The sequence below is a fragment of the Procambarus clarkii genome, chromosome 88, assembly GCF_040958095.1.
Source record: "Procambarus clarkii isolate CNS0578487 chromosome 88, FALCON_Pclarkii_2.0, whole genome shotgun sequence".
In the NCBI taxonomy this organism is placed as follows: Eukaryota; Metazoa; Arthropoda; class Malacostraca; order Decapoda; family Cambaridae; genus Procambarus; species Procambarus clarkii.
This window is the reverse complement of record NC_091237.1, coordinates 9,632,775-9,655,274: the sequence shown is the minus strand read 5'-3', so window position 1 is coordinate 9,655,274 and position 22,500 is coordinate 9,632,775. Positions and strand designations below refer to the sequence as shown.

Here is a 22,500-nt window from a genome sequence, read left to right as displayed (position 1 = left end):
GACACTGAAAAAGTTCTTTCTAACGTCTCTGTGGCTCATTTGGGTACTCAGCTTCCACCTGTGTCCCCTTGTTCGCGTCCCACCAGTGTTGAATAGTTCATCCTTGTTTACCCGGTCGATTCCCCTGAGGATTTTGTAGGTTGTGATCATGTCCCCCCTTACTCTTCTGTCTTCCAGTGTCGTGAGGTGCATTTCCCGCAGCCTTTCCTCATAACTCATGCCTCTTAGTTCTGGGACTAGTCTAGTAGCATACCTTTGGACTTTTTCCAGCTTCGTCTTGTGCTTGACAAGGTACGGGCTCCATGCTGGGGCCGCATACTCCAGGATTGGTCTTACATATGTGGTGTACAAGATTCTGAATGATTCCTTACACAGGTTCCTGAACGCCGTTCTGATGTTAGCCAGCCTCGCATATGCCGCAGACGTTATTCTCTTGATGTGGGCTTCAGGAGACAGGTTTGGTGTGATATCAACTCCTAGATCTTTCTCTCTGTCTGTTTCATTAAGTACTTCATCTCCTATTCTGTATCCTGTGCCTGGCCTCCTGTTTCCACTGCCTAGTTTCATTACTTTGCATTTACTCGGGTTGAACTTCAACAGCCATTTGTTGGACCATTCACTCAGTCTATCCAGGTCATCTTGTAGCCTCCTACTATCATCCTCTGTTTCAATCCTCCTCATAATTTTTGCATCGTCGGCAAACATTGAGAGGAACGAATCTATACCCTCTGGGAGATCATTTACATATACCAGAAACAGTATAGGTCCAAGGACTGACCCCTGCGGGACTCCACTTGTGACGTCTCGCCAATCTGAGACCTCACCCCTCACACAGACTCGCTATCTCCTGTTGCTTAGGTATTCCTCTATCCACCGGAGTACCTTCCCTCTCACTACAGCCTGCATCTCCAACTTTCGCACTAGCCTCTTGTGTGGCACTGTATCAAAGGCTTTCTGACAATCCAAAAATATGCAGTCTGCCCACCCTTCTCTTTCTTGCCTTATTTTTGTTGCCTGGTCGTAGAATTCAAGTAACCCTGTGAGGCAGGACCTGCCATCCCTGAACCCATGTTGATGCTGTGTTACAAAGTTCCTTCGCTCCAGATGCTCCACTAGTTTTTTTCGCACAATCTTCTCCATCAGCTTGCATGGTATGCAGGTTAGGGACACTGGCTTGTAGTTCAGTGCCTCCTGTCTATCCCCTTCCTTGTATATCGGGACTACGTTAGCTGCTTTCCAAATATCTGGCAGTTCCCCTGTTGCCAGTGATTTGTTATACACTATGGAGAGTGGTAGGCTCAGTTCTCTTGCTCCTTCCTTTAGAACCCAAGGGGAGATTCCATCTGGGCCTATAGCCTTCGTCACGTCCAACTCTAGTAAACACTTCCTTACTTCCCCACTGGTAATCTCAAACTCTTCCAGTGGTTCCTGGTTAGCTATTCCCTCACTTACCTCTGGAATTACTCCTTGTTCTAAGGTGAAGACCTCCTGGAATTTCTTATTCAATTCCTCACACACTTCCTTGTCATTTGTAGTGAATCCTTCCGCCCCTATCCTTAATCTCATAACCTGTTCCTTTACTGTTGTTTTTCTCCTAATGTGGCTATGCAACAATTTTGGCTGAGTCTTTGCCTTGCTTGCGATGTCATTTTCGTATTGTCTTTCTGCCACTCTTCTCATCCTGACATATTCATTCCTGGCATTCTGGTATCTTTCTCTGCTCTCCAGTGTCCTGTTATTCCTATAGTTTCTCCATGCCCTTTTACTTTGCTGCTTAGCTAGCCTACATCTTTGATTAAACCATGGGTTTCTCATCTTCATTTCTCTGTTTTCCTTTTGGACTGGGACAAACTTGTTTGCTGCGTCCTTGCACTTCTGCGTGATGTAATCCATCATATCTTGGGCCGTCTTTCCCCTGAGCTCTGTTTCCCATGCTATATCTGTTAGGAATTTTCTTATCCCCTCATAGTTTCCCTTTCGGTATGCTAACCTTTTGGTTTCGGTATCCCTCCTCGAGTTCAATAACACTTCTTCAATCAAGTACTCAAACACCAGTACACTGTGGTCGCTCATTCCTACTGGGTCCTCAAAACCGATTTCTCTTATGTCGGAGTCGTTCAGAGTGAAGACTAGGTCGAGTCTCGCTGGTTCGTCATTGCCTCTCATCCTTGTGGGTTCTCCGACATGCTGGGTTAAAAAGTTGCTTGTCACCACCTCCAATAGTTTGGCTCTCCACGTATCCTCGCCTCCATGCGGTTCCTTGTTCTCCCAGTCAATCTTTCCGTGATTGAAGTCGCCCATGATGAGCAGGTGGGATCTATTTCTACAGGCAGCAGAGGCTGCCCTCTCAATTATAGTGTTAACTGCCTTGTTGTTGTTTTCATACTCTTGACTGGGTCTCCTGTCATTTGGTGGAGGGTTGTATATTACTGCTACTACTATTCTTGGTCCTCCCATTGTTATGGTGCCTGCTATGTAGTCTCTGAACTCCTCACAGCCCGGGATGGCCATCTCCTTAAAGCTCCATTCCCTTCTCATGAGTAGGGCCACTCCGCCTCCTCCTCTACCTTCCCTCTCTTTCCTTATTACTGTATACTCCTGGGGAAACACGGCATTCGTTATGATTCCAGAGAGTTTTGTTTCAGTGAGTCCGATTACATCTGGGTTAACTTCTTGTGTTCTTTCCCTTAGTTCACTTGTCTTGCTTGTGATCCCATCTATGTTCGAGTACATCACCCTGAAACTGACTCTCTTCTGCTTCTTTTCTGGGGGGGAACCTTTGGGATCTGGGGTGAGTGGGAGCTGGGGGACCTGGCACGGGGGGATTGGTGGAGGAGGGAGGGCTTGGGGTGGTGGGGGAGAGGGGGAGGGTACAGGGGGTGGATAAGAGGGGGAGGGTACAGGGGGTGGATAAGAGGGGGAGGGTACAGGGGGTGGATAAGAGGGGGAGGGTACAGGGGGTGGGTAAGAGAGGGAGGGTTGGGGAAGCATGGGGGGAGGAGAGGCTGTGGGGGATAGGGGAGATGGGGGGGCTTGGGGGGAGAGAAAAGGGTGGAGGGCTTGGGGGGCGTGGGGGAAAAGGGAGGGCTGAGGTGGGTGAGGAAGAGGGGAGGGTTTAGGGGAGTGGGGGAGAGGGGAAGACTTAGGTGGGGTGGGGGAGAGTGGGGGGCTTAGGGGGGAGGGGGAGAAGGGAGGGCATGGGGGTGGGAGAGACGGGAAGGCATGTGGGAGAAGGGAGGGCATGGGGGATGGGGGGGAAGGGAGGTCCTGGGAAGAGGGGTGAGGGGGAGAAGGGGGGTGAGTGGGGGGAGGGGGTTGGTTGGGGGGAGGGTGCCCTAGGTGGGTACTTAGTGGGGGGCTGACAGGGGATGGGGCAGGTTGGGTGTCTGTTGGGTAGAATTTGGGGGTGGTGCCCCAATCCCTGTGGCTGTTGCACTGTTTGAGGAGGGTTCTCCACTTCCCTCTGGGATTGTAGGGTTCTGGGTTGTGGTACTCTGATTTCCTTCTCTCTCCCTGCGCTCCTTCCTCGCGTCTGCTGTCCGTATTCTCTCTTCCCTTGTCATATCCCTCTGCAGGAATATTTTCTTGAACTTCTCTACACCTTTTAGACAACACTTCCTTGCTAGCAGTTCCTCTTTCGCGATTTCGCTCATGAAAACCACCTTTATCATTCGGTCTCTGTCCTTGTTGTACTTTCCAAGCCTGAAAACCTTTTCAACATTTCGCTCAGCTCCCTCCATCCTTACCTCTTTAAGGATCTCTTTAATCATGTTTTTGTCCTTGTCTCTCCGCTCCTTTGGTCTGGTCCCTGTTTGTTCTTCAATGCCTGCTACCACTACTGCTCTATTTCTCTCTATCAGCCGGCTAGTACATCTAGCTGCTTCCTGAGAGGAAGCCACTTCCATGGCAACTTCCTTAACCGCAGACCTAGCTTCAGGGCTCTTTTTAAGCATTTCAGCAAATGAGATCTGGGTTGTGGTGGTCCCCTCCACAGTAGCATTCCCATCTCCCTGGGGTACGGTTTGTGCCTGGTATTGTGGAAGAGTCTCCTTTAGGTATCTTATCTCCTCCTTTGCTGCCCTTAAATCATCTTGCAGGTTGGCTACTGTCTCCCTCATTACCCTCAGTCCTTCACTGAATTCATTCTGCATTTGCTGGAGTACTTCCTTCATCCAGGCTTCCTGTTCATTCTGCATTTGCTGTGTGTGTGTGTGTGTGTGTATACTCACCTATTTGTGCCTGTAGGATCGAGCTTTTGGACCCCTCTTTTCTAGCCGTTGGTTGTTAATGCAATAACGCCTGACCTATTTTCTATTATTCCTGTTTTTAAAGTTATGAATAGAGTTAGCCTCTACAATCTTCTCCTTTAGGTCATTCCATTTACTCACAACCCTTTCGCTAAAAGAAAACGTTCGAACATCTCTATTACACATCCGAGTCTCGAGCTACCATCCGTGCCCCCTTGTTCAATTGTTATTCATTGTAAACATGTCCTCTGTTTTCACCTTGTCAATCCTTCTAAGTATTATATATTTCTGTATCATGTACCCCCCTCTCCCTCTTCCTTTCTAACGTCGTCAGGTTTAGTTCCTTCAGTCTTCGTATCTCATCCCTCACAGCTCTGGGACGAGTCTCACTGCAAACTTCTGCAACTTTCAGAGCTTCCTCATGTGTTTTTAAGATGGGGCTCCAGGATGGGGCGGCATACTCTAAGACTGGCCTCACATAGGCGGTATACAGTGATCTAAAACCCTCCTTATTCAGGATTCTGAAGGATGTTCTGACTTTTGCCAGAGTAGAGTATGCGGCTGATGTTACTCTATTTATATGAGCCTCCGGTGTTAGGTTTGGTGTTATGTTTTTTTTATTTTGATTGTTGCCGTCGGAGGCAGGTAGTTTATTGTGCACCCCATACCCATCATGTGAACGGTAGCGCAAAAAGCTTTACAGAGGGCACAAAAGGTCTTTATCAGACCTCATCTTAGATTATTACATAAACAATTTCATCTATCCTTCACACCTTATAGTTACAATGTCAGCTAGTTATAGAGAAAGTGCTATTTCAATAGCTATACATTTACAGTAAGTCATTATACATTAATGGTAGGTCTAATCGCTAATACATAATAGTTTGACCAATGGAGATAGTCATAGGGAAGCTTCTGTTTATTATTAGTCTTCACAATACACTACTTCTTTCTTCGTCTCATATGTCGTTTATCTACTGGAAGCGAAATGTGGATACAGTGCAAGGATTTCAGGTAATTTATCCATGGTAATAAGATAGGTTGCCATATCATACAGAGTGAGCTTAGATTTATCTCTAAATGGCTCAATTTTACTACAGTCCAAGATATAGTGTTCGAGTGTGTGTCCCTGTCTTTGTCCACACACTTTACACTTTACTTCATCTAGATCCCTATACAAGCCGAACTGCCAGAGATACTTGTAGCCAAGTCTTATACGAGCTGTGACAACATCTGTTAGTCTACTGGCTATGTTACTTGCCCCATACATATGTTTTACTTCACACATTTCATTGTGATGAACAATGGACCTGATAGTTCCAATTTGCACAGTTCTACTTTCTTCAAATTCATCCAAGAGTTCTCGTCTAATGACACTTTTAAGGGACCTATGTGATAACTCAAGATTCCGTTCAATACTGTCTTTATTTACTGCAGCCTTAGCAAGGGCGTCAACTTTGTCATGTTCCTGCATGCCAATGTGAGAAGGAATCCACAACATTTTTATATTTACCCTCTTGCTAAGTATTCTTATATATCTACGTCTAGCTTCCGAGACAAGCACGTTATTACTTGATTGCAAACTGTTTATTGCTCGTAGTGAGGAAAGGGAATCGGAAATAATTAAGCTGTCTACTTCAGTGTTGTCAATAATTTCGAGTGCTACCAGTATTGCTACCAACTCTGCTTGCATTGTGGATGCCCAGTTACTAATTCGGATATTCCTTTGAATTGTGCTGCCATCGGGCTGATGAGCAATAACAGCACTTCCTGTCCTCCTGTAGCTGTATTAAGTGATCCGTCAGTGTATATGGTCTGTGCTATGTAGTTTTCAGCTTGTATATTGTGAATGTGTTCTATGGTGCTTAATTTAGCAGCAAGCTGAGCATGAGGGTTGCTTGTGATTAGTTTCTTGGTGGGGTATGCAGGGGTCAGGATGTCATGTCTACTCCCAGATCCTTTTCTCTAGATGTTATAGGGAGGCAGTTTACCTTCATCGTATATTGGCTTTTCGGTCTCCTGGCTCCTGTCCCTATCACCTTGCACTTGTCAAGCGTTGAACCTAGCAGGTTCAACGCTAGCCAAGTCAAGTGGCTAGCGTTGAACCCTAGCAGCCATTTATCGGACCATCTCTGCAACCTGTTCAAATCATCTTGGAGAATCTTACACTCCTCATCTGTCTCAATCCCTCCTCATTAGTTTTGCATCATATGCAACCATTGACATAAAAGACTCAACTGCAGTCAAGTCATTTACATAACTGAGGAATAGTATGGGACCCAGCACCGATCCTTGAGGCACCCCGCTTGTTACTCTACGCCAGTCCCACTCCTCGCCCCTCACCGTCACTCAGACACCTGTCTGTCAGGTACTTTCTTACCCATGACAGTGCGTCTCCGTCTACTCCCGCCGGCCTCTCAAGTTTGTATAGTAGCCTTCTGTGTAGTACTGTATCAAAGGCTGTTTGACAGTCAAGAAATATGGAATTCTTCTTGCCTTATTTTAGTTACCTTATTATAAACTCCAGGAGATTCATTAGGCATGATTTCCCTTTTCTAAAGCCGTGTTGGTATTTACTTACAACCCTAATTTTTTCTATAAGTGCAACTAGTCTTAATCTTATAATTCTTTCAAGTACTTTGCAAGGGATGCTTCTGAGCGACACTGGTCTGTAGTTAAGTGCCTCTTCTCTATCTTCTTTCTTGTAGATTGGCACCACATTTGCCTTCTTCCAGCAGCTGGGCAATTCCCTCGTGAGTACGTGACTCATTATAGATTAGTGGAAGAGGTATGCTGAGGGCCTGTGCTGCTTCTTTTAACAGCCATGGTGATAGTCTGGCTCAGTAGCTGTAGTTACATCCAGTGATGCTGGCTGTATTCTTACTTCCTCTGCTGCTACCTCAATATGTAGTAGTTTCTCATCAAGGGCTGCTTCCCCACCTAGCTCTGGGAGCTGTTCTCGCTCAATAGTGAACACTCCATGGAAGCTGGCATTGATCTCACAAATTTCTTTAGCATTTTCTGTATACTGGCCTCCCCTTTTTCGTAACCTGGTCACTTGGTCATTCACTGTCATTTTCCTTTTTATATGGCTATGTAGGAGTTTCGGTTGGCTCTTTGATATGAAGGCATTATCATTTTCATAGCTTCTTTCTGCCAATTACGTTTATGTAGTCATTCCCTGTAGTCAGGGCCCTGGTGCATCTGTTCCGGTTTACCTCTGTCTTATACCTTCTGTATTTCCCTCACTCCCTACTGCTTCTTGCTCTTGCTTCCTGGTACTGTCTATTGAACCCATGGGTTATTATATGTTCTCCTACTTCTGCATGTAACTCTCCTAGTTACATGCAAAGTACAAGGCCAGTTGTCACAGGTTGTCGACTTCTTCCAGCTCCTCAGATGGGTGGCAGGCGTCCATGCAGTGCGCGTTTCCTCTCTGAATCATCACACTAAGACACTGAAAGAGGAAACTGGCAGCTCTAAGATCTTTTGTTGTTTCAGTTAGCATAGAACCCAGCTCTTTAAAAAAACTAGTGGTACTTTTACCCCAGGCACCAAGTGAGTCTGAGGGAATGGGGACAATATTGTAATGGTGATCCAGATTTCTGTATTTACGAGACTTCATTGCTTCCCGGTGAGTGGCAGCGCTGCTTGGATGTGCAACACTGAAGTCAACATAGGTGTTGGGTAAAGTTGAAATGCACATGTAGTCCCGCACCAACTGTCTACCATTCTTCCATGAGTTCACCGTGATCCCGTCTGGGCGACAGACAGGCTCTTCAAAGTTGCGGGGCATTATGGTAACGAGGTTCTCTCTCTGCTGGACAACTAGCTGTGGTAAGACTCCTCTTAATAATGCCATTTTCCTCGCTGTGGTAAATGCGTCTGAGCAGGCCATCCTCCTGTGCTTTGGCAGAGCAGGCCATGCCGTCCGTACCTGTTGGCCTCTGCCTCGCTGCAAACGCACCATTATTCGGTGTGGATTGGGGCAGAGAGGCGGATAACCAAGGAAGGAAGGAATTATCAAGGGAAAGCGCCAAGCCATTACGACTATATAGCACTGGGAAGGGGTCAGGATAAGGATTTGGTAATGGGACGGTGGAATGAAATGGTGCCCCAACCACTTGGACGGTTGGGGATTGAACGCTGATCTGCATGAAGCGAGACCGTCGCTCTACCGTCCAGCCCAAGTGGTTGGGTGGCGGATAACCAAAACAAATCAGAGGGCGTGTGGTAGGAAACGCGTATCAGTTGCTGACATTGGGGTTGCTAATAGGAAGTAACCTGCATGGGGAGCTGCTATGGCTCTTAAGTCGAGCAATGTCATGTGGTGCTGTTGCTGCTTCTAGGCATGTTGCAGCTGCTTGGTCGACAATGTGGCCATCCCAGCTGGATTGCTTGGGAGCTTTAGAAATTGGTAGTTGGAGTGCTGGTCCTGCAAGAGAGACCCATTTTATGGTATTGTGTATAAATCTGGGATCTTGTACCCCTGCCTGGTGACCTAGGTAATCGGGTAGGATTTCCTTCACCAGATTGTCAGATGCCACTGAAGAGGACAGGAACGATGGTACAGCATTTTGTGTTGCTGTGCGAACGCCGAGGCCCCCAAATCTGACAGGAAGGGAGGCTTGTTTTCATTGTGAGTCGCTGAGAGAAAGGTTGAGGGCTTTTTCTAACATACACATGTTTCCCGTCCTCGACAGAAAGAATTATTAAAAAACTAGCTGTATCCGGCCACAGCAACCTTCCCCTGTCCCATAGTCCTCCCCACCATTCCACCTCCCCTATCCTTTCCTCCTCCCAACCATTCCCAACTCCACTGTCCCCTCATTCTCCCAACCATTCCCCACTTCCCCGTCCCCTCATCCTCCCCACCAATCTCCCCTTTCCCGTCCTCCTTGTCCTCCTCACCATTACCCCACTCCACCGTCCCCTCGTCTTCCCTACCATTCTCCCCTCCCCTGTCCCCTCTTCCTTCCCACCATCCCCCACTCCCGTCTCCTCGTCCTCCCCAACATTTCCCACTCCCTCGTCTGATGCATTCCCAAATGATCTGATGTTCCCATCAGAAAATTAGGAACGTCAATGATCTGATGTTCCCATCACGAAATGAAAAAATAAATGAAAAAATAAACAAATATACTATACACACGAAATGAACGGTATGGTAAACAACACAACTCAATTCCAAGGCAATATCATACAAAATAATTAAATAATAATGAAAATAAATCGAAATCTCTGAAAATTCAATTTATCAATGCAATCGGAAACATTGAAATGGAACCATAACATATTTAGTATAGCATGTGTGGCTTTTACGTGCAACAGACATACGTGTATAAAAAAAAAATCAGTTTTTTTATCTGTCACAGGTGTGGTATGTATATAGTAGGTATATAAAAACACACATGTATTCGAATGGAACGTTGTGTCAAAATTTCAAAGAAATCGGTAAAGAGGTTGCGAAGATTTGCCTCACATGAAAAACACATTTAAAAAAAAAAACATGTTTTTCCCGTTACTCACGTGACACTTATATAGTATGTATATAAACCCGCTCGGATGCAAATGGAACGTTGTGTGAAAATTTCAAAGCAATCGGTGAAGAACTTTCGGAGATTGGCGATTTTGAACAAACGAACATTTCCATTTTTATTTATAGATAGATAGATAAGTCCCATTTTTATTTACGACTATTTTCATCATATTTGGGCCCGGGCATATTACTGCCATATGGCATATTACTGCCATATGGCATATTACTGCCATATGGCATATTACTGCCATATGGCATATTACTGCCATATGCCATATTACTGCCATATGCCATATTACTGCCATATGTCATAATCCTGTGTCATATGCCATATTCCATTTCCATTATGTAACGACTCTTACAATGTAACGACTCTGAGTAATGGTTTATGACGACTATTGAGTCTCGGAAACTACCGCGACCAACCACAGATAAAAATGGCAGTAGTTTTTGCATATTTATTTTGATATTCAAATGAAAACACTTTGTTCTTAGTCTATGTCAAAATTTTGCAATAGTTCAATAAATAGGATGGCATATTACATTTCCTCTTGACATAAAGCAATATGTGGAATTGTATTTTCGATTCTGATGACAACGGAAGGAAAGTATTATTGGTTTGAAACATTTTTCATACAACAGAGAGCAATCCATTTACAAACAAAATAAATAAATAAATGAATGTATGTATGTATGTATGTGTGTATGTATGTATGTATGTATGTATGTACTTACCTAGTTGTGCTTGCGGGGTATGAGCTCTGGCTCTTTGGTCCCGCCTCTCAACGGTCAATCAACTAATGTACAGGTTCCTGAGCCTATTGGGCTCTATCATATCTACACTTGAAACTGTGTATGGAGTCAGCCTCCACCACATCACTTCCTTATGCATTCCATTTGTCAACTACTCTGACACTAAAAAAATTCTTTCCAGCTTCTCTATGGCTCATTTGGGCACTCAATTTCCACCTGTGTCCCCTAGTGCATGTGCCCCATTTTGTTAAAAAGTCTCTCTTTATCTACCCTATCAATTCCTCTGAGAATCTTGTATGTGGTGATCATGTCCCCTCTAACTCTTCTGTCTCCCAGTGACGTGAGATTTAATTCCGTAGTCTCTCCTCGTAGCTCATACCCCTCAGTTCGGGTACTTGTCTAGTGGCAAACCTTTGAACCTTTTCCAGTTTAGTCTTATGCTTGACTGGATATGGACTCCATGCTGGGGCCGCATACTCCAGGATTGGTCTGACATATGTGTGGTATATAATGTTCTGAAAGATTTCTTACACAAGTTTCTGAAGGCCGTTCTTATGTTAGCCAACCTGGCATATGCCGCTGATGTTAACCTCTTGATATGAGCTTCAGGGGTACAGGTCTGGCGTGATATCAACCCCCAGTTCTTTCTCTCTCTCTCTGACTCTTGAAGTATTTCATCTCCCAAATGATACCTTGTATCTGGTCTCCTGCTTCCTACACCTATCTTCATTACATTACATTTGCTTGGGTTAAACTCTAACAACAATTTGTTTGACCATTCCTGCAGCTTGTCCAGGTCTTCTTGAAGCCTCAAGCTGTCCTCCTCTGTCTTACTCTTTCTCATAATTTTGACGTCGTCAGCAAACATTGAGAGGAATAAATCTATACCCTCTGGGAGATCATTTACGTATATCAGAAACAGGATAGGTCCGAGTACAGAGCCCTGTGGGACTCCACTGGTGACTTCACGCCAATCTGAGGTCTCACCCGTCACAGTAACTCTCTGCTTCTTATTGCCTAGGTACTCCCTTATCCACTGGAGCGCCCTACCAGTTACTCCTGCCTATTTCTTCAGCTTATGCATCAACCTTTTATGAGGTACTATGTCAAAGGCTTTCCGACAGTCCAAAAAAATGCAGTCCGCCCATCCTTCTCTTTCTTGCTTAATCTTTGTCACCTGATCGTAGAATTCTATTAAGCCTGTAAGGCAAGATTTTTCCTCTATGAACCCATGTTGATGGTTTGTCACGAAGTCTCTTCTCTCCAGATGTGTTACTAGGTTTTTTCTCACAATCTTCTCCATCACCTTGCATGGTATACAAGTTAAGGACACTGGCCTGTAGTTCAGTGCCTCTTGTCTGTCACCCTTTTTGTATATTGGGACAACATTAGCCGTCTTCCATATTTCTGGTAGGTCTCCCGTTTCCAGTGACCTACTATACACTATGGATAGTGGCAAACAAAGTGCTCCTGCACACTCTTTCAATACCCATGGTGAGATTCCATCTGGCCCAACAGACTTTCTCACATCCAGCTCCAATAGGTGCCTCTTGACCTCATCTCTTGTAATTTCGAACCCTTCCAAGGTCCCCTGGTTTACTGCCACCTCTCCTAGCACCGTGACCTCTCCTTGTTTTATTGTAAAGACCTCCTGGAACCTCTTGTTGAGTTCTTCACACACCTCTTTGTCATTCTCTGTGTACCTGTCCTCACCCGTCTTTCACTGTTGTCTTCCTTCATCACCTGTTCCTTCACTGTTGTCTTCCTCCTGATGTGACTGTGTAGTAGCTTTGGTTCGGTCTTGGCTTTATTAGCAAAATAATTTTCATACCTTTTCTCAGCTGCTCTTCTCACACTGACATACTCGTTCCTGGTTCTCTGGTATCTCACTGTACTTTCTGGTGTTCTGTTATTACGGAAGTTCCTCCATGCCCTTTTGTTCAGCTCCTTTGCTTTCATACATTCACTAATAAACCACGGATTCTTCTTTTGCTTCTTTGTATTTTCCTGTCGGGCCGGGATAAACCTGTTTACTGCCTCCTGTTACTTTTGGGTGACATAGTCCATCATATGTATGTGTGTGAATGTATGTATGTATGTATGTATGTATGTATGTATGTATATATGTATGTATGAATGTATGTATGTATGTATCAGTTTAAATAATACTTACAGTAACGATGCGGACATCGTAGATAAACTTAAATAATACACACATAGTTAGTAGAATTTGTCACTGCAGAGTTTGGACAAAGCGGAAAAGGTTTTGTATTTTGATTATTAGTAAAGAATAATATAACTAAACCTTAGGCCTAATAAACCCTGAGGGCCTAATATAGTACACATACGTGCTATACTAGGCCTTGGAATATTTAGGTTTGGAATTTATGTTTACTTTTTCCAGATTGTATAAAGTGAACAGTACCAATGGTGACGAAACCTCAGCTCGTGAGGTGGAGAACTGACGACGTTTCGGTCATTATCAAGTATGACACTTGATAATGACCGAAACGATAATGATAATGGTAAAGGGTGCTTGTCACCTGTGGCTGTAGGAGGTAAAGGGTGCTTGTCACCTGTGGCTGTAGGAGGTAAGGGGTGCTTGTCACCTGTGGCTGTAGGAGGTAAAGGGTGCTTGTCACCTGTGGCTGTAGGAGGTAAAGGGTGCTTGTCACCTGTGGCTGTAGGAGGTAAGGGGTGCTTGTCACCTGTGGCTGTAGGAGGTAAAGGGTGCTTGTCACCTGTGGCTGTAGGAGGTAAAGGGTGCTTGTCACCTGTGGCTGTAGGAGGTAAAGGGTGCTTGTCACCTGTGGCTGTAGGAGGTAAAGGGTGCTTGTCACCTGTGGCTGTAGGAGGTAAAGGGTGCTTGTCACCTGTGGCTGTAGGAGGTAAGGGGTGCTTGTCACCTGTGGCTGTAGGAGGTAAAGGGTGCTTGTCACCTGTGGCTGTAGGAGGTAAAGGGTGCTTGTCACCTGTGGCTGTAGGAGGTAAAGGGTGCTTGTCACCTGTGGCTGTAGGAGGTAAAGGGTGCTTGTCACCTGTGGCTGTAGGAGGTAAAGGGTGCTTGTCACCTGTGGCTGTAGGAGATAAGGGGTGCTTGTCACCTGTGGCTGTAGGAGGTAAAGGGTGCTTGTCACCTGTGGCTGTAGGAGATAAAGGGTGCTTGTCACCTGTGGCTGTAGGAGATAAGGGGTGCTTGTCACCTGTGGCTGCAGGAGATAAGGGGTGCTTGTCACCTGTGGCTGTAGGAGGTAAAGGGTGCTTGTCACCTGTGGCTGTAGGAGATAAGGGGTGCTTGTCACCTGTGGCTGTAGGAGGTAAAGGGTGCTTGTCACCTGTGGCTGTAGGAGGTAAAGGGTGCTTGTCACCTGTGGCTGCAGGAGATAAGGGGTGCTTGTCACCTGTGGCTGTAGGAGGTAAAGGGTGCTTGTCACCTGTGGCTGTAGGAGATCAGGGGTGCTTGTCACCTGTGGCTGTAGGAGGTAAAGGGTGCTTGTCACCTGTGGCTGTAGGAGGTAAAGGGTGCTTGTCACCTGTGGCTGCTGGAGATAAGGGGTGCTTGTCACCTGTGGCTGTAGGAGGTAAAGGGTGCTTGTCACCTGTGGCTGTAGGAGGTAAAGGGTGCTTGTCACCTGTGGCTGTAGGAGGTTAAGGGTGCTTGTCACCTGTGGCTGCAGGAGATAAGGGGTGCTTGTCACCTGTGGCTGTAGGAGATAAGGGGTGCTTGTCACCTGTGGCTGTAGGAGATAAGGGGTGCTTGTCACCTGTGGCTGTAGGAGATAAGGGGTGCTTGTCACCTGTGGCTGCAGGAGATAAGGGGTGCTTGTCACCTGTGGCTGCAGGAGATAAGGGGTGCTTGTCACCTGTGGCTGCAGGAGATAAGGGGTGCTTGTCACCTGTGGCTGCAGGAGATAAGGGGTGCTTGTCACCTGTGGCTGTAGGAGATAAGGGGTGCTTGTCACCTGTGACTGTAGGAGATAAGGGGTGCTTGCCAGGGCTGATTGCATGGGGCGATGAGTGCTTGTTAGGGATGATTGCTGGGGATTTTGGTGAGCTTTTCAGGAATGTTTGAAAGAGATGAGGTGTGCTTGTGGGAGGATGAGGTGTGCTTGTGGGAGGATGAGAGGCGATTGTGCTGGATTGGGAAGGGGGAGAAACTGTGTATTTGTAAGGAAATGTAATGTAACTGTAGTGAAGTACACTTACACTAGTGTAAGACACTGTGAGAGTGTAGGTCTCAACAGTGTTGTGCTCGTTTGAATATAGAGAGGTCAGAGTGAACTAACCCCGTGTGTTCTCTCCCCACAGATGCTCCATACTGCACGGGGTCGTCTGAACACCACCTGGTCGTGGCCACCAACACCTCCATCACCCTCACCTGCCAGGTGGAGGCCGTGCCCCAGGACCTCAAGTTCACCTGGAAGATCGGATCACCTGTCCACCGTCAGGGAAAGGGAAGCGAGGGACCCCCGCCCCCTAGACACACCGGAGACCTCCTATCAGCCATCATACCACGCCCACACACGCCCCCGCCACGCCCACACTCCTCCCTGGTTACCCACATCCTCCCAACCCACGATATCCCGCTCTCCCCAACCCCACTCCCACCCCAGCCTCCACTGGCTGCCTCAGGACAGATGCCAGCATACTCACCGTCTATGGACATGATACAGACGGCGCCCTCACGACAACTGGTGCAGGTGGCTCCCTCAAGGCAGGTGGCTCCCTCAGGGCAGGTGGCTGCCTCAGGGCAGGTGGCTGCCTCAGGGCAGGTGGCTGCCTCAGGGCAGGTGGCTGCCTCAGGGCAGGTGGCTCCCTCAGGGCAGGTGGCTCCCTCAGGGCAGGTGGCTGCCTCAGGGCAGGTGGCTGCCGCTAAACAAGTGAGACATGTGGACAGTTCACGGCAGGTGGTACAGGTGGCGACCTCAGCACAGGAGACAGATGCGGACAAGGGTGAAGAGCAGGTGGTTTCCAGCTCAAGAAAACCGGCGGCAGAAGAGGGAGCAGTGAGGGAGGGTAGTGGGCAGCACTCCCTCACTAGGGAGGGAGCAGAGAGGGAGGTGGAAGGGAGGGTTAAGCCTTCCTTCCCTGACCGTTCCTCCCTCACCCTCACGCCCGCGGCCTCCACCCTCGTCGGCTGCTACGCCCGCAACAGTGTCGGGCACATACGGGTTCCCTGCACCTACACCATCACCGTGGTTGGTCAGTATAATGCTACACCCTGTACTACACCCTATACCATCCCTGTGGTGTGTTAGTACACTGCTACACCCAGTACTACACCCTATACCATCCCTGTGGTGTGTTAGTACACTGCTACACCCAGTACTACACCCTATACCATCCCTGTGGTGTGTTAGTACACTGCTACACCCAGTACTACACCCTACACCATCCCTGTGGTGTGTTAGTACACTGCTACACCCAGTATTGCACCCTACACCATCACCGTGGTGTGTTAGTACACTGCTACACCCAGTACTACACCCTACATCATCCCTGTGGTGTGTTAGTACACTGCTACACCCTGTACTACATCCTAAACCATCCCTGTGGTGTGATAGTACACTGCTACACCCAGTACTACACCCTACACCATCTCTGTGGTGTGTTAGTACACTGCTACACCCTGTACTACATCCTAAACCATCCCTGTGGTGTGATAGTACACTGCTACACCCAGTACTACACCCTACACCATCACCGTGGTGTGTTAGTACACTGCTACACCCAGTACTGCACCCTACACCATCCCTGTGGTGTGTTAGTACACTGCTACACCCAGTACTACACCCTACACCATCCCTGTGGTGTGTTAGTACACTGCTACACCCTGTACTACACCCTACACCATCTCTGTGGTGTGTTAGTACACTGCTACACCCAGTACTGCACCCTACACCATCACCGTGGTGTGTTAGTACACTGCTACACCCAGTACTGCACCCTACACCATCTCTGTGGTGTGTTAGTACACTGCTACACCCTGTACTACACCCTACACCATGTCTGTGGTGTGTTAGTACACTGATACACCCAGTACTGCACCCTACACCATCCCTGTGGTGTGATTGTACACTGCTACACCCAGTACTACACCCTACACCATCCCTGTGGTGTGGTAGTACACTGCTACACCCAGTACTGCACCCTACACCATCACCGTGGTGTGGTAGTACACTGCTACACCCAGTACATCACCATCACCGTAGTGGGGTCAGCATGATGATGGTGATTTTCATCACAATAGTAACAATAGCTGAGATCTCCGGCTCTCACAGCATCCGTCTCCTCTCCTCACTCCCTCTGGCATCACTTTAATTTCCATCAGTCTTTCTTCCGGTAATTCTTGCTCCATTAGATATCGTAGATCCGGGTGAAGCTCTGGCCCAGACTTGAAAACTTCCTCAAAGCTTTTTATTGAGTTTTTTGCGCTCTTTTTTATCAGCTGCTGTGAGGCCTCTTGTCTTTTGTGTAGCCGGATTACTTGCTCATTTGCCCACATCTTCCCTTCCTGATCAGTAGGCGGCATTCATTCCTATAGGAGGAAGAAATTTCCCGTTCACTTCTAGTAATTGATGAATTTAGCAGAGGGTTATGTATCATTACTACTGCTACTGCTACTGCTGCTACTACTACTACTGCTACTACTGCTACTACTACTACTACTACTACTACTACTACTACTACTGCTACTACTGCTACTACTGCTACTACTACTACTACTACTACTACTGCAACTACTACTACTACTACTACTACTACTACAACACTCTTTAGCTCTTCCCCTCCCATGGTGAGTTTGTGTGTGTGTGTACTCACCTAGTTATATTCACGTAGTGGTGCTTGCGGGAGTTGAGCTCTGCTCCTATGGCCCGCCTCTCAACTGTCAATCCATCAACTGTTACTAACTACTAACTTTTGTTTTCGCACACACACACACACACACACACACACACACACACACACACACACACACACACACACACACACACACATTGCCCAGTTGCTGGAAGGAGGCAAATGTCGTACCGATTTTCGAAAAAGGTGATAGGGAGGAGGCACTTAACTACAGACCCGTATCACTGACAAGCATCCCCTGCAAAATACTTGAAAGAATAATTAGGCTAAGACTTGTTGAGCACCTGGAGAGCATTGGGTTTGTAAACAAGCACCAACATGGGTTCTGGACAGGGAAATCATGCCTAACAAACCTTTTAGAATTCTATGATAAAGTAACAAGGATAAGGCAGGACAGAGAAGGCTGGGCAGACTGCATATTTCTTGACTGCCAAAAGGCCTTTGATACGGTACCGCACATGAGACTGCTATACAAACTTGAGAGGCAGGCAGGAGTAAGCGGAAAGGCCCTAGTATGGGTGAAGAACTACCTAACAGGAAGGAGCCAGAGGGTAATGGTAAGGGGCGAAAAGTCGGACTGGCGAACAGTAACAAGTGGAGTACCTCAAGGATCGGTGCTGGGACCAATCCTCTTTCTAATTTACGTAAATGATATGTTTACAGGAGTGGAATCATACATGTCAATGTTTGCAGATGACGCAAAATTAACGAGAAGAGTTGTGACAGACGAGGATTGTAGGATCCTCCAAGAGGACTTAAACAGGCTGCAGAGATGGTCAGGGAAATGGCTACTGGAGTTTAACACCAGTAAATGTAAAGTTATGGAAATGGGATCAGGTGACAGGAGACCAAAGGGACAGTACACAATGAAGGGGAACAGCCTACCTGTAACGATTCGAGAAAGAGACCTGGGAGTGGATGTGACACCTAATCTAACTCCTGAGGCACATATAAATAGGATAACGACAGCAGCGTACTCTACACTGGCGAAAATTAGAACTTCATTCAGAAACCTAAATGAGGAAGCTTTTAGGGCGCTTTACACTGCCTACGTGAGACCCGTCTTAGAGTATGCCGCGCCATCATGGAGCCCCCACCTGAAGAAACACATAAAGAAACTGGAGAAGGTTCAGAGGTTTGCGACGAGGCTTGTCCCAGAGTTACGAGGGATGGGATATGAAGAGCGGCTGAAGGAACTGAACCTTACGACACTAGAGAAAAGAAGGGAGAGAGGAGATATGATAGGGACATATAAAATACTCAGGGGAATTGACAAAGTGGAAATAGATGAAATGTTCACACGTAATAATAACAGAACGAGGGGACATGGGTGGAAACTGGAAACTCAGATGAGTCACAGAGATGTTAGGAAGTTTTCTTTTAGCGTGAGAGTAGTAGAAAAATGGAATGCACTTGGGGAACAGGTTGTGGAAGCAAATACTATTCATACTTTTAAAACTAGGTATGATAGGGAAATGGGACAGGAGTCATTGCTGTAAACAACCGATAGCTAGAAAGGCGGGATCCAAGAGTCAATGCTCGATCCTGCAAGCACATATAGGTGGGTACATATAGGTGAGTACAGAGGCAAGGAGGAAGCGCAGGGAGAGAGGAGCAAACCAGGAAATCACAGCCCTCAACACAACAGTCCCAGAGACAAGAGGCGAACCCAAAACCAGCATCCCAGCAACACCAGAGGGGGGGGGGGGGCACACCACCACCCCCCTCTGCATAGAAACCCTCCCTTCCCCTCACCCTACCTGCCTCCACCCAACCCTCCCTCCCACCCCATTCTGACCCTGACACCCCTTCCCCATTCCCATCATGTCCCCCCTCCCACCTTTTTCCCCCTGTCCCCCCTCCCCCTTCATCCCAGACCCTCCCTATCCCTCCTCCCCCCTCACTGCGTATCCTCCATGTCCCTCTACCTCCTTAACCCACACCCTACCTGTCCCCCCTTCCCTTCAACCCCCACCCCCCACCCCAAAATCCTCTGAGACCCTGCAAACCACCTCACAGATCCTCTCACCCACGGAACAGCTTCCCACACCAGCAGAATGCTTGCCAAGAAAGGGACATGAAAATGAACAGAAGAAAGTGAGCTTCAAGGCGATGTACACTAACATAGATGGGATTTCAAATAAAACAAGTGAACTTGGAGAATGGGCACTAGAAGAAAACCCAGACATAATAGCACTCACAGAAACAAAGTTAACGAAAATCATAACAAACGCAGTGTTTCCACAGGGCTACTATGTAGTGAGGAAAGAGAGAGAAGGGAGAGGAGGAGGTGGGGTAGCTCTGCTACTAAGAGAAGGTTGGAGTTTCGAAGAGATGGTAATTCAGAACTGTGAAGGTTTCAGTGACTACATTGCAGGCACCATAGCAACTGGGACAGAAAATTATAATAGTAGTCATATATAACCCCCCACCAAATGACAGAAGACCCAGACAGGAATATGATAGAAATAACTTGGCCACCATCAATATAATAGAGAGAGCAGCTTCTGTGGCTAGCAGGAACGGATCCAGACTTCTAATCATGGGAGACTTCAACCATGGGAAGATAGATTGGGGGAACAGAGACCCACATGGAGGCCCAGACACATGGAGAGCTAAGCTGCTGGATGTGGCAACAAGAAACTTTCTAAGTCAACACGTCAAGGGACCGACAAGAATGAGAGGAGGGGATGAACCAGCCTTGCTTGATCTGATATTTACCCTAAATGAGTCGGATATAAGGGAAGTTAAGTTGGAAGCCCCCTTGGGAATGAGTGATCACAGTGTATTGAGCTTTGAGTACCTGGTTGAGCTGGGAATTATCACCCCCAAAAAAGAACTGGGAACCAAAGGGCTGGCGTACCGAAAGGGAAACTATGATGAAATGAATAAATTCCTATGGGATATACATTGGGACACAGAACTCGGAACCAAGTCCGTACAAGACATGATGGATATGTCACCCAAAAATGTCAGGAGGCTGTAAGCAGGTTTGTCCCAGCCCGACAGGAAAAAACAGAGAAGCAAAGGAAGAATCCGTGGTTTAATAAGGAATGTATGAAAGCAAAGGAGCAAAACAAAAGGGCATGGAGGAACTTCCGTAATAACAGAACACCAGAAAGTAGAGAGAGATACCAGAGAACCAGGAACGAGTATGTCAGTGTGAGAAGAGCAGCTGAGAAAAGGTATGAAAATGATATAGCTAATAAAGCCAAGACCGAACCCAAGCTACTACACAGTCACATAAGGAGGAAGACAACAGTGAAGGAACAGGTGATGAAACTTAGGGTGGGCGAGGACAGGTACACAGAGAATGACAAAGAGGTGTGTGAAGAACTCAACAAAAGGTTCCAGGAGGTCTTTACAATAGAACAGGGAGATGTCGCGGCACTAGAAGAGGTGGCAGCAAACCAGGTGACCTTGGATAGGTTCGAAATTACAAGAGATGAGGTCAAGAAGCACCTATTGGAGCTGGATGTGAGAAAAGCTGTTGGGCCGGATGGAATCTCGCCATGGGTATTGAAAGAGTGTGCAGGAGCACTTTGCCTACCACTCTCCATAGTGTATAGTAGGTCACTGGAAACGGGGGACCTACCAGAAATATGGAAGACTGCTAATGTAGTACCAATATACAAAAAGGGTGACAGACAAGAGGCACTGAACTACAGGCCAGTGTCCTTAACTTGTATACCATGCAAGGTGATGGAGAAGATTGTGAGAAAAAACCTAGTAACACATCTGGAGAGAAGAGACTTCGTGACAACCCATCAACATGGGTTCAGGGAGGGTAAATCTTGCCTTACAGGATTGATAGAATTCTACGATCAGGTGACAAAGATTAAACAAGAAAGAGAAGGGTGGGCGGACTGCATTTTTTTGGACTGTCGGAAAGCCTTTGACACAGTACCCCATAAAAGGTTGATGCATAAGCTAGAGAATAGGAAGGAGTAACTAGTAGGGCGCTCCAGTGGATAAGGGAGTACCTAAACAATAGGAAGCAGAGAGTTACAGTGAGGGGTGAGACCTCAGACTGGCGTGAAGTCATCAGTGGAGTCCCACAGGGCTCTGTACTTGGACCTATCCTGTTTCTGATATACGTAAATGATCTCCCAGAGGGTATAGACTCATTCCTCTCAATGTTTGCTGACGACGCCAAAATTATGAGAAGGATTAAGACAGAGGAGGACAGCTTGAGGCTTCAAGAAGACCTGGACAAGCTGCAGGAATGGTCGAACAAATGGCTGTTAGAGTTTAATCCAAGCAAATGTAATGTAATGAAGATAGGTGTAGGAAGCAGGAGACCAGATGCAAGGTATCACTTGGGAGATGAAATACTTCAAGAGTCCGAGAGAGAGAAAGACCTGGGAGTTGATATCACGCCAGACCTGTCCCCTGATGCTCACATCAAGAGGATAACAGCAGCAGCATATGCCAGGTTGGCTAACATAAGAACTGCCTTTAGAAACTTGTGTAAGGAATCTTTCAGAACATTATATACCACATATGTCAGACCAATCCTGGAGTATGCGGCACCAGCATGGAGTCCATATCTAGTCAAGCATAAGACTAAAATGGAAAAGGTTCAAAGGTTTGCCACCAGACTAGTACCCGAGCTGAGAGGTATGAGCTACGAGGAGAGACTACGGGAATTAAACCTCACTTCGTTGGAAGACAGAAGAGTTAGGGGGCACATGATCACCACATTCAAGATCCTCAAGGGAATTGACAGGGTTGATAAAGACAGGCTGTTTAACACAAGGGGCACACGCACTAGGGGACACAGGTGGAAACTGAGTGCCCAAATGAGCCACATAGATATTAGAAAGAACTTTTTTAGTGTCAGAGTGGTTGACAAATGGAATGCATTAGGAAGTGATGTGGTGGAGGCTGACTCCATACACAGTTTCAAGTGTAGATATGATAGAGCCCAATAGGCTCAGGAACCTGTACACCTGTTGATTGACAGTTGAGAGGCGGGACCAAAGAGCCAGAGCTCAACCCCCGCAAGCACAACTAGGTGAGTACAACTAGGTGAGTACACACACACACACACACACACACACACACACACACACACACACACACACACACACACACACA

At 46.9% G+C, this 22,500-nt stretch overlaps 1 protein-coding gene across 1 annotated transcript in view; it reads left to right on the top strand.

Annotated features, from left to right (window-relative positions):
• Nucleotides 1-22,500, top strand: part of LOC123745894 (uncharacterized) — a 715,884-nt gene that overhangs the window by 622,993 nt on the left and 70,391 nt on the right. Inside the window, exon 8 of the mRNA XM_069317722.1 lies at nucleotides 14,848-15,741. Within this exon, the coding sequence (XP_069173823.1) occupies nucleotides 14,848-15,741 (894 nt within the window). The remainder of the gene's footprint in view (nucleotides 1-14,847; nucleotides 15,742-22,500) is intronic.